This window comes from Elephas maximus, chromosome X (assembly GCF_024166365.1).
Source record: "Elephas maximus indicus isolate mEleMax1 chromosome X, mEleMax1 primary haplotype, whole genome shotgun sequence".
Lineage (NCBI taxonomy): Eukaryota > Metazoa > Chordata > Mammalia > Proboscidea > Elephantidae > Elephas > Elephas maximus.
In genome coordinates, this window is record NC_064846.1 from 179,670,801 (window position 1) to 179,683,944 (window position 13,144).

At 46.9% G+C, this 13,144-nt stretch overlaps 1 protein-coding gene across 6 annotated transcripts in view; it reads left to right on the top strand.

Annotated features, from left to right (window-relative positions):
• DHRSX (dehydrogenase/reductase X-linked) overlaps positions 1 to 13,144 on the top strand; it is a 150,096-nt gene that overhangs the window by 118,316 nt on the left and 18,636 nt on the right. For 5 of the 6 annotated variants that reach the window (XM_049871618.1, XM_049871619.1, XM_049871621.1 and 2 more), the window contains one exon: positions 7,548 to 7,649. The exons of the other annotated variant lie outside the window; for it this stretch is intronic. In XM_049871618.1, coding sequence (XP_049727575.1) covers positions 7,548 to 7,649 — 102 coding nt within the window. The remainder of the gene's footprint in view (positions 1 to 7,547; positions 7,650 to 13,144) is intronic. 6 annotated transcript variants of the gene reach the window in all.

Below are 13,144 nucleotides of genomic sequence, written 5' to 3' on the forward strand. Positions count from 1 at the left end.
TGTTAGTACTCTCCCCTTCTGCACCCCGGGTTCCCTGTCTCCACCAATTTTTCCTGTCCCTTCCTGCCTTCTTGTCATTGCTTTTGGGTGGGAGCTGCCCATTTGGTCTCGTATACATGGCTGAACTAAGAAGCATGTTTCTCATGTGTGTTATTGTTTTATAGACCCGTCAAATATTTGGTTGAAAGGGTGAACTTCATTTAGAATGTGGATACGGGTTTTCCCTGCTATCTGAAAGTAGACCGTCCCTGTGAAACCTTTCGTAAGCTGAAATACAGTGAAGTGAAGAAGCAATTATCATTAATTTGTATGTGAAAAAATTTTCAGCGTTCCTAGACCCCCAAAATAACCTACCAAGTCATGCAAAATGACAGATAAGACCTAAAATAACACTTAACATATAGTAAAAGTAGAAATGACATAATAAAACACTCTCAAGGCTCAGGGTGCACGCGGCCTCTTTAACGGCTCCCTGCAAATCAAACGCTGAACGCTGGTTCCGCTTTTCGCCTTTTTTCATAAAAGCCAAACTCTTCTTCAGGCATCTTTAGGTTAGCAAGAACAGGTACTAGTGAAGGTCTTTTGAAAAAGCGAAGTAGCATAAGGCGAACTTTCAGAAAGGGTGGGACAGCTGCCCTGCCTTTCTGAGGGAAAGAAAGCAGGGCTGGTAGGGTGCCTGGAGATAGCGGGCAAATGGAAGGAAAATGTTATCAAGGAGAAAACTGTAGAATGCTAAGACAGATTGCCCAGGCTGTGGAAAATTCCATCATCTCAAGAAGTTTTGCATCAGAATCCTTCTTTCATTGCTTGGCTCACCCGGCAGCTTTTGCAGTACAAAACAAAAACAAAAAATCCTGTTTGCTTGGCTTCCTCCTCCACAGCTTTATATCAGTATCAGCTTTCTCTGTTTGGAAGTTATATGTAAACCCCACTGCACCTCTGTAGTACGATTAAGAATGTTGCTGACGTAACTTGTATGACTTCCCTACTTGCAAACCCCTGAAAAGGAACTTTTCCCCTCGCGCTCGCCCTCGGGGACCCGTCTCGGCAGCAGCAGCTCCGACTGACTCCTTCCCTTGCGCAATGAAATAAAGGTGCCTTTCCTGCCTTCTCACCTCGGTCTCTCCTGTATTGGCCAGTATGAGTCATGCTGAGCAAGAACCTGGGGTTTCCACCGGGTAGGTAAGAATACCGTCTTAGTTTTCCAGCACTGCTGGAACAGAAATACCACAAGTGGATGGCTTTAACAAACAGAAATTTATTCTGTTTGTTTAGGAGGCTAGATGTCCAAATTCAGGCTGTCGGCTCTAGGGGAAGGCTTTCTCTCTCTTTCGGCTCTGGGGGAAGGTCCTTGTCTCTTTTCAGCTTCTGTTCGCTGGTTCCTTGGTGATCTCCACGTGGCATCAATCTTCCGCCTTCTGTGGTTTCTTCACTCTGTGCCTCATCTGCTGTTTTTACATCTCAAAAACGATTGGCTTAAGATACACCCTACACCAATATCACCTCAATTAACATAACAAAGAAAACCCTATGCCCAAATGGGGTGGCATTCATAGGTATAACCAAAAAAAAAAAAACCAAACCCATTGCCAGAACCCATTCTGACTCATAACGACCTTATAGGATGGAGTAGAACTGCTCCATAGGGTTCCCAAAGAGCGGCTGGTGGATTCAAACTGCTGACCTTTTGGTTAGCAGCAGAGGGCTCCATCCACAGGTATGAAGAAGATACCAAACCCACTGCTGTCAAGTCGATTCTGACTCATAGTGACCCCATAGGGCTTCCAGGCTGTAAATCTCTACGGAAGCAGATGCCACATCTTTCCCATAAGGAGCCACTGGTGGTTTCCAGCTACTGACCTTTCGTCACATGCTTTAACCAGTGCACCACCAGGGCTTCATCTGCAGGTATAGGTGTTAGGATTTGCCACACATATTTTTAAGGGACACAATTCAATGCATAATAATTAGGTTGTAGAAAAAATAGAAACTGTCCCCATTGGGGGAGGCTGCAGGTCATCTGGGTTAATGAAAGCTGGCTTTGAAGAAGCAAACTTCTGTGTTGTAAGGGGGCCACGTGGCAAGGAGCTGCGGGCGCCTCCAGGAGCTGCGGGCGCCTCCAGGAGCTGCGGGCGCCTCCAGGAGCTGAGAGTGCCCCCTGGTGACAGGCAGAAAGAAAACAGAAACTGAGTCCTGCAGCCGCCGGGAAGCAGATTCTGCCGACAACCTAAATGAGCCTGGGAGATGACCATGAGGTCCAGATGAGACCCCAGGCCCAGAGGACACGTTGATTGCAGCCTGTGAGGCCTGAGCAGGGGACCTAGTCATGCAGCATGCGGCATCAGACTCCTGACAGGTGAAACTGTGAGGTCATCAATAAACACACCTGTCGAAGGTCCATAAAACCAAACGAGACTACGGGGCACACCAGCCTAGGGACAAGGACTGGACGGCAGGTTGTTGTTGTTGTTAGGTGCCATGGAGTCGGTTCTGACTCATAGTGACCCCATGTACCACAGGAAGAAACACTGCCAGGTCCTACACCATCCTCACAATGTCTGAGTCCATTGTTGAAGCCATCGTGTCAATCCGTCTCGTTGAGGGTCTTCCTCTTTTGTCTGACTCTCTACTTTACCAAGCGTGATGTCCTTCTCCAGGGACTGGTTTCTCCTGATGACGTGTCCAAACTGCGTGAGACGAAGCCTCACCATTCTTGCTTCTAAGGAGCATTCTGGCTGTCCTTCTTCCAAGACAGACTTGTTCATTTTTCTGGCGCTCCATGGTATATCCAATATTCTTCACCCCCACCATAATTCAGAGGGTTCAGTGCTTCAGTTTTCCTTATTCATAGCCCAGCTTTCACATGCATCCGTAAGGATTACAGCCTAGAAACCCTGTGGGGCAGTTCTCTGTCAAACGGGTCTCTAGGAGTCGAAGTAGACTCAACGCTACAGTTATGGCAAACAGCATAGACTCCCAGGCAGGTCGACCCTCGAGAACCTCTTTTTGATCTCCTGATACACAAACGGAAACCCTGGTGGCGTAGTGGTTAAGTGCTGCGGCTGCTAACCAAAGGGTCAGCTGTTCAAATCCACCAGCTGCTCCTTGGAAACTCTATGGGGTAGTTCTACTCTGTCGTATAGGGTAGCTATGAGTCGGAATCGACTCGATGGCACTGGGGTTAATACACAAACAACACTGAGCATTGACACTGAAAGTACTCTAATTAGGAGCGAGTGATCCTTGGGACTGGGCTGGCGTGGACTTTCTGCACAGCTGTGTGGATGGATAATGTGAATGAGATCCCGCGGGACCACTTACCTCCTCGGAGAAGGAATTGTCTTGTAGCCTCGGAGAAGTACCTGTTTCCACAGCTGCACAGTGGTGACTTTCCAAGTGGCTGGCTCCTAAGGGAGGCGGAAGGCGTTGTTGTTAACTGTTCAAGTGCTGTGAGTTGTCTCGTGGTAGATCAAGTGCGCTCTGTTTTGATTGTGTTTGCTTAGTATCCTTGGGGATGGTAATACTTCGGGTAATCCGTAATTTGAAAGTTTCACGAAGGGAGAGAGAAGTGATTCCCAAAGCCTAATAACTCCTTGCTTACCTCTTGATGTTGTTGTTGCCGTGTGTGGTGTTGTGTGTGTGTGTTCCTGGTGTGTGTGTGTATAGTATATGTGGGAGGTGTGTGTGTGGTGTGTGTGGTATGTGAGGTTGTGTGTGTGGTGTGTGTGTTGAGCGTGTTTTTGAGTGTGTATATCGTGTGTGAGTGTGCCATGTGTGTGGTGTGTGTATGGGGTATGTATGTAATGTGTGTGTGTGATGTGTGTGTGAGTATGTGTGTGTGCTGTGTGTAGTACGTGTGATGTCTGTATAGGTCAGCACTTTGAATTCACCAGCCACTCCTTGGAAACCCCATGGGGCAGCTCTGCTCTGTCCTGTAGGGTCACTATGAGTCAGAATCCACTTGACAGCAATGGGTTGTTTTTTGTTTTGTTTTGTTTTGTTTTGTTTATTCCGTCCCCTTCCTTAGCTGGTTTTAGGGCCGGGCTCATGTCTGTGTCAGAGGAAGTGAAGAGGATGGCAAGTCTCGATGGAGCCACCCAGTACGTTCCTAGTAGCTAAGAGATGGCAATGTTTTGCCTTTATTTTGTCTAAATCAAGAAATGTATGAAAACGTGACAGAGAGAGAGAGAGCGCTAACTCTGTGCCCCTGGATAAGTTCCAGCAGCTCTGGAATGAAGAGAGGGCATCCCCTGTATGGATGCAGAAGCAGAGGCTGGTGGTGGGGAGTGGGCAGAAAGAAGACCAGAAAAACCCGTGGTTTGCCTCTCAAAGCAGAGGCCTCCCTTGCAGCCACGGCGGCCACCGTTCTGGTTCCTCTGAACCCTCGTTTCCCACAAGGAGCGGGAAGGAGGCATCTTCCGTGATTGTTTCCTAAACCAGTAACGTTGTCCCGTTTCTGAAGGCTGAACATTCACACCCACCGGTTCCAGCACCACTGTTGGTTCTAGTTACCAGCAGTCACGTGGGATTTCCTCTTATTTTCCACATCCTCGTGGGTCTTTGAGGGAAAATTAAGATGGTGTGTCAGGAGTCCTAGAGCCGAAAAATCCATTACTGTCGAGTTGATTCCGACTCATAGCGACCCCATAGGACAGAGTAGAACTGTCCCATAGAGTTTCCAGCAAGTGCCTAGTGGATTCGAGCTGCCGACCTTTTGGTTAGCAGCCGTAGCTCTTAACCATTACGCCACCAGGGTTTCCATGTTCTAGAACACTGCTCCACATTCCCCCTGATCACAATTCCTTTTCCCTCAACCTCTCGCAGACAGACGCTTTTGTAAATGAAATAAAAAATGAATTCCCAGAAAAATTAATTTAAAAAGCATGCAAAATAAAATCCCCTATTTTTTTTAAATAATATTTTATTGTGTTTTCAGTGCAAAGTTACACAGCAGTTTAGGTTCCCGTTCAACAATTTCTGTACAAGTTGTTCAGTGACCTTGGTTATGTTCTTCACAACGTGTGAACGTTCTCATTGTTTCCGTTCTGGTGGTTCTGTTTCCATTCTTCTCGTTTCCCTGCCCCCTTACCTTCTCATCTTTGTTTTAAAGTCATTGTTGGTCGTTTGGTCTCATGTAGACAATTTTTTTAAAGGAGCACAGTACTTATGCGTGATAGTCATTACTTTTTGAGCCAATTTGTTGTTTAGCCACAAGGTGACCTCAGGGATTACTTTTGGCTCAAGGTTTCAAAAGTATCTCAGGGCAGTAGTCTCGGGGAGTCCTTCAGTCTCTATCACTCCAGCAGGGCAGATTTTTTTTTTTTTTTTTGGAAATTTGAATTCTGTTTCACATTTTTTCTCCCTATCAAGGCTCATCTACTGTGTTCCTAATCAGCAGGGTCAGTAGTGCTGGCTGGGCACCATCTAGTTCTTCCGGTCTCAGAGTAGATGAGCCATGGCTCGTGTAGACTGTTAGTCCTGTAGACTAGTTTCTTCTTTGAGTCTTTGGTTTCCTTCTTTCTGTTTTGCTCTGGATGAGTGGAGACCAATAGTTGTATCTCAGATGGAAAGCCTCTCTCTTTTTTTTTAAACCATTGGATTCAACAGACATAAGAACTCTGTCAAAAAAAATTTTTTTAAGCATAAGTACTTCGTCTGAATTGCTGAATATATCTCATTGCAGACGAGTTACAAAAAATTAATGGAATGGCTCCCATCTGTAGCCCACGCTTAGAGGGCATTGATATAAGAGCCCTCCCCATCATAATTTTCATGACAAATATCCAAAACGCACAATTTCTTCTTCTCTGTGGCCATGTGGCCTGGAACACACGGGCTCCATTCTCCTCCCTGAAGAAGCTGAGCAGAGTAAATTATCCAAGTAAGTGTTAAAACGTTCCAAATTCCACACCTCCTCCTCCCAAGTGGGGACCGTGGTGGTTCAGTGGTAGAATTCTCGCCTTCTATGTGGGGGACCTGGGTTCGATTCCCGGCCAATGCAGCTCGTATGCAGCCACCACCCTTCTGTCCATGGAGGCTTGCGTGTTGCTGTGATGCTGAACAGGTTTCTGAGGAATTTCCAGACTAAGACAGACTAGGAAGAGAGACCTGGTGATCGACTTCTGAAAATGAGCTGATGAAAACCCTATGAATCACGATGGTCCAGTCCATAAGGGATCATGGGGATGGTGCAGGACCGGGCAGTATTTGGTTGAGTTGAACATGGAGTGCCCATGAGTCGGGGTTGACTCGATGACAACTGGGTAATCAAACCCATGAAGCGGGCACTGAAAGTTGGGGAGCCTAGGTAGCCTAAGATCACAAGCTTGTCAGACGGGATTCTTCTGGCCACCGTGCTGCCTCCCAGAGACCTTCACCCTCTGAACGCCTGTGGAAACAACAGTGACCTAGAGTTCTCCATCAAAAGTCTCTCCACTGCTCTGGTTTACCATCTCATACGCTGTGTGTATGTCGTAAAGAAGGGAGCAGCCGGTGATTAAACACCTCCAAGCCAGGAAATTGCCCAGAGCATCAAAGCCAACAGATTCTGCCTTACAGCCAAAACTCAAGGATCTTAGACACAGCATTATCTCCACCTCCTAGTCAGTGTTTGTTCCGGAAATTTCTATGTCCGACTTGCCTTGGGGAAGCGAGTTGTGATCATTGTTAGTTGCTGTTGAGTTGGCTCCTGCTCATGGCGACCTTATATGTATGTAACAGAACGAAATGTTGCCCGGTCCTGCGCCATCGTCACGATCGTTGGTGTGTTTGAGCCCATAGATTAGGCTGTTGTGTGAGTCCATCACGAGTCAGTGACCGTCCCACCATTATAAAAATATCAAGTTCTTGATAAGGAAGGACTCAGAGCCTTGGGTTTTTGGTGACTGTCACTAAAGGGAGTTTTTGGTGACGAATCGTGGAGGTAGAAGGGGCTTCAGGGGCTCTCACCTCAGCAGGTATGGCGTAGGCACCATGCTGGGGGCTGGGGACATCTTGCTGCTCATTTTACAGCCCCTAGGTGAGGAGCCCTGGTGCCACAGTGGTTAAGAGATAGGCTGCTAACCAAAAGGTTGGCAGTTCAGATCCATTAGCTGCTCCTTGGAAACCATATGGGGCAGTTCTACTCTGTCCTATAGGGCCTCTATGAGTCACAACAGACTTGGTGGCAGTGGGTAATACAGCTCTTGGGGAGGAAGACCTGGCAATCTGTTCCTGTAAAGATCACAGCTTAGGAAACCTTATGGGGCAGTTCTCCTCTGTCACATGGGGCCACCATGAGTTGGAATCGACTTGACGGCACCCAACAACAACAACCACAATACAGTGAGAAGGAAGTCAAGTCAAGCAAGTCAAGTGGAGGGGACCCCGCAAGGTGTGACTCATTGGGGGTCAGTGTGGGGTGTGTCTCCCACATTGCTGCTTTCTCACTTTTCTAATCCAGTGCTGCTTTCTAGCTAGACTAGAAGGTGACCTGTTAAGAAGTGGTCTTAGCATCTGCAGTACGGGCTTTGCTTGGACAATAACCAGGCCTGTTTGTCCCTTTCCAGTGGAATTCTTGTACTGTGACCTGGCTTCCATGAGCTCCATCCGGCACTTTGTGCGGCAGTTCAAGGCAAAGAACATTCCTCTCCACGTCCTGGTCAACAACGGTGAGTTCTGGAAAAATCCCTCAAGCTGGGGTCAACTCTGACCAGGGGCAGACTAACCAGTAAGCACGGTACACACCGGCTTGTGTTGAGTCAGGTACTTGCTCATCTGTGGTGAGCAGTTTCACACAGGTTTCACCACACCTTTGACGTGGTGAGGGACAGGTGAAATTGTGCGCTACACATTGGTGGGAAGGCACAACTGGGCCTGTGTGTACTGTTGGGCTTGTGGCTCATTGGGTAACCTGGCCCTACTCTGACACAAACTTGAACTCTCAAGTTCAAGTGAAAGAAGTTGTCTTGGTCGTCTAGTGCTGCTATAACAGAAATACCACAGTGGATGGTGTCTCAGTCACCTAGTGCTGCTATAACAGAAATACCACAGTGGATGGTGTCTCAGTCACCTAGTGCTGCTGTAACAGAAATACCACAGTGGATGGTGTCTCAGTCACCTAGTGCTGCTGTAACAGAAATACCACAGTGGATGGTGTCTCAGTCACCTAGTGCTGCTGTAACAGAATTACCACAGTGGATGGTGTCTCAGTCACCTAGTGCTGCTATAACAGAAATACCACAGTGGGTGGTGTCTCAGTCACCTAGTGCTGCTGTAACAGAAATACCACAGTGGATGGTGTCTCAGTCACCTAGTGCTGCTGTAACAGAAATACCACAGTGGATGGTGTCTCAGTCACCTAGTGCTGCTGTAACAGAAATACCACAGCGGATGGTGTCTCAGTCACCTAGTGCTGCTGTAACAGAAATACCACAGTGGATGGTGTCTCAGTCACCTAGTGCTGCTGTAACAGAAATACCACAGTGGATGGTGTCTCAGTCACCTAGTGCTGCCGTAACAGAAATACCACAGTGGAGGGTGTCTCAGTCACCTAGTGCTGCCGTAACAGAAATACCACAGTGGATGGTGTCTCAGTCACCTAGTGCTGCTGTAACAGAAATACCACAGTGGATGGTGTCTCAGTCACCTAGTGCTGCTGTAACAGAAATACCACAGCGGATGGTGTCTCAGTCACCTACTGCTGCTGTAACAGAAATACCACAGTGGATGGTGTCTCAGTCACCTAGTGCTGCTGTAACAGAAATACCAGAGTGGATGGTGTCTCAGTCACCTAGTGCTGCTGTAACAGAAATACCACAAGTGGGTGGCTTTAACAAAGAGAAGTTTATTCTCTCAGAGTCTAGAAGGCTACAAGTCCAAATTCAGGGCACCAGCTCCAGGGGAAGGCTTTCTCTCTCTGTTGGCTCTGGGGGAAGGTCCTTGTCATCAGTCTTCCCTGGTTGAGGAGCTTCTTAGCGCAGGGACCCCAAGTCCAAAGGACTGGCTTTTCTCCTGGCTCTTGTTTCTTGGTAGTATGAGGTCTCCATGGCTCTCTGCTCGCTTCTCCCTTTTATATCTCAGAAGAGATTGGCTCAAGACACAATCCAATCTTGTAGATTGAGTCCTGCTTCATTAATATAACTGCCGCTAATCCCATCTCATTAACATCATATGGATAGGATTTTACAACACATAGAAAATCCCATCAGGTGACAGAATGGTGGACAATCACACAATACTGGGAATCATGATCTAGCCAAATGGATACACATATTTTTGGGAGACACAATTTATGACAGAAGTGTTTCAGGAAAGCAAGATTCCCACGGACCTTCAGGAATACCCTGCTTCCATCCATTGATGAATTTCTCTTTCCTCCTTCGCATAGTTGGTTTGAGTGTTTCGCTTTGACTGCTGTTGAGTGGTTGGTCATTCGTTGTATTGATGTCGTCGTTAGCTGCCAAGGAGTCGACCCCCGACCCACGGCGACCCCATGCACAACGGGATCGGACCATTGTGATCCATGGGGTTTTTGCTGGCTGATGTTTGGAAGTAGGTTATCAGGCCTTTCTTCTGGTCCTTCTTAGTCTGGAAGCTCTGTTGAAACCAGTGAAAAGTCTATGGACCACCATGGTCCCATCCACAACCGATCATGAAGACAGCACAGGACAGGGCGGTTGTTTCGTTGTGTTTGTTGTGCACGGGGTAGCCATGAGGCGAAGCTGACTCGGTGCTAGCCAACAGCAACAACAACAAAGTCTAGAGGTGCAAACAAGCTTCCTGACTCCAGGATTCCTCAGGATGGATGTGTCAGCGTGTATCAGTGTCCAAGAGGACAGTACATGCCTGTAGAGTTTCCAAAGGTATGTGCCCAGGACTCCCTTCTTCCACCCCCAAATCCTACGAAAACAGCCCAGGCTTCAGTCCTCATGGGCAACCTCCAAGGGCCATCAGAAGCTCTTAGACTTTCTGCTTTTCTTTGTATAGTTACAGAGCTCTCAAGGCTTTGGAAGCGTTATTTCAGACCTGAAATGTTTTTGCATTTGCTAGCGTGATTTAAAAAAATAGAAACAGTCTGCCTTTTCCTGGCCATTGTGAAAAGCTCAGGAGCAAAGCCAGTGATTCATGGAACACAAGGGAAATCGACAGTCGACCTCCTGGAGAGCTGGCTCAGTATTTATAGCGGATTCCTGTCAAAATTCCATTTCCCTTGTTTCCCTTCTCCGCTCCTGAGAATTGATGGGTCGTTAATAACCACACAGGATTTATGGCTTATCCTGGCGGGACGTCTCCTAATTCTAGTGGGCGGATTTCCTCAGAAGATAAAGAGTTACTAAAATTGGAACCCTTGCAGCGCAGCGGTTAAGTGCTCGACTGCTCACTGAAAGCTCGGCGGTTCAAATCCACCAGCGGCTCTGGGGGAGAAAGACGTGGCAGTCTGTTCCCAAAAAGATGACAGCCTAGAAACCCCCATGGGGCAGTTCTGCTCTGCCCCGTGAGGTCGCTGTGAGTCAGAATTGACAGTACCCAGCAACAACATGGCTATGAAACCCGTAATAATCCTGCTATGAAATCCATTACTAAACTATTCACCTCGCTTTCACGCTTTTCAAGCTGCGTTACCCCAATTCCTGAACGTCTTCTCTTCATTGTTCCCGTGCATTTTGCTAAAGAAAATGAAACCATGTATGAGAATGCCGCTTTGAATCAAATAACAGAAAGTCTCCTGGTATTGTCTCCTGTTACCCACATTTTAAAGAACCCTGGTGGAACAGTGGTTAAGCACTCAGCTGCTAACTAAAAGCTTGGCAGTTCGAACCCACCCAGCAGCTCCGCAGGAGAGAGACCTGGCGATTTGCTCCCATAAAGACTACAGCCTGGGACACCCTATGGGGCAGTTCTCCTCTGTCATATGAGTTAAAATGGACTCGACAGCACACAACAACAACACAATATGCTTGGGGATAAGGAGCCCTTGTGGCACAACGGTTAAGTACTCAGCTGCTAACCTAAAAGTTGGCGGTTTGAACTCACCCAGTGGCTCCATGGGAGACAAGTCCTGGCAATCTGCTCCTGTAAAGATTACAGCCTAGGACACCCTCTGGGGCAGTTCTACTCTGCCACGTGGGGTCGCCATGGGTCGCAGTCAGCTTGATGGCACCCACCAATGACAGCAACCTACAAAAAAAAAAAAAATCACAGCTAACCCTGAGCTGCCTGGCCAGGAACATCCTGACCTAGTTTCTAGTCTACTTCTTCATCCATTTATTCATTCACCAGTTGGCATGGAGGACTCGGGAGACCCCTACGTGTGAAAAAGAGTATCGTTCCCTTCTGTTATACATAAGGGCGCTATGAGCCGGAGCCGACTCGATGCCAGCTAACCACACAAATGACAACATATACAAATACATATACATACACACATATAAATATAACTGCATGTAGAAACATATACAAACATGTATACATACATGTATATAAACCCAGTTGTATACAGAAGCACGTATAGGTTCACATGATAAATACAATTGCACATAGAAATGCAATACAGACACAGAATATATGCATATAAAATGAATACACATGTAAACACGTGTACACATGCATGTACATACATGCACAGATATGCAAATCTAGACACACGCATATTCCCAAGCATAGGTTAATCATACAATGTACAAACGCAACCACACACACATCAAATACATGTACAAACACAGGTTATACACAGATGCAAAACCTGTTGCGGTCAAGTCGATTCTGACTCATAGTGACCCTACAGGACAGAGCAGAACTGCCCCATAGAGTTTCCAAGGAGCGCCTGGTGGATTCGAACCAGCGTAGCTCTTAACCACTACACCACCAGGGTTTCCCATACACAAATGCAGGCATATGGAAACACATATACAGGTGCCAGCATACGTAAATACGTATGCAAGTGAATTAATGAATATCAACACACGTGAATGCATAGACACGTTCACGTGCATATGTAAATACCTGCTCTTGTACAAATAACTATGCAGATATTGATTGGTACCCAGGTGGTTTTCTGTAATTTGTTAGTTGGATTTGGGGGTGGGGGTTGGGAGCCCTGGGCAGATAATTTTGGAAACTCTGCAGGCACCTAACTGTCCTCTTGGACACTAACAATACAGACCAACACACCCATCCCGGGAACTCTGTAGTCAGGGACCTTGCCTTCATCTCTTGCAGGTAGATGTTTAGACACAGATATAAAAATGCAAATGTGTATGTAAGTATGGAAACCCTGGTGGCGTAGTGGTTAAGTGCTACAGCTGTTAACCAAGAGGTCGGCAGTTCAAATCCACCAGGTGCTCCTTGGAAACTCTATGGGGCAGTTCTACTCTGTCCTATAGGGTTGCTGTAAGTCGGAATTGACTTGACGGCAGTGGTTTTGGTTTTTATAAGTATGCATGCAAGTAACGCACAAATACATATACCGTACAAATACCTGCATAGATACTCAAATATGTGTACCGTACACATCTACATATAAGTTCCCAGATACGTGTACCGTACACATACCCACTGTTGTTGTTAGGTGTGCTGTCGAGTCGGTTCTGACTCATAGAAACCCTGTAGGACAGAGTAGAACTGCCTATAGGTTTTCCAAGGAATGGCTGGTGGATTCAAACTGCTGACCTTTTGGTTAGCAGCTATAAGTCGCTATAGTTCTTAACCACTGCACCACCAGGGCTCTCACACATACCCGTATATGTATCCAAATACATGCACCGTACACATACCCGTATATGTACCCAAATACATATGCCATACACAAATACAAATACCATACCCATATACATACAAAACATAAATTATGCATATACCTGCATACATGCAAACCCAGAGATGAACCATGTGCAGATACACACATGTATACATGTCCACATAAACACGCGCAGACACGCGCATTACACACGCATAAACAAATATACACATATACATTGTTGGTCGTGGTGGTGGCCATTGAATTGATTCCAACTTATGTCGACCTCGTCTGTTACAGAGTGGAACTGACCCATAGGGTATTCTTGGCTGTGGTCTTCATGGAAGCACACTGTCAGGACTTTCCTTCTGCAGTGACTCTGGGTGGGTTTGAACCGCCAACCTTTAGGCTAGCAGTCGAGCGCAGATC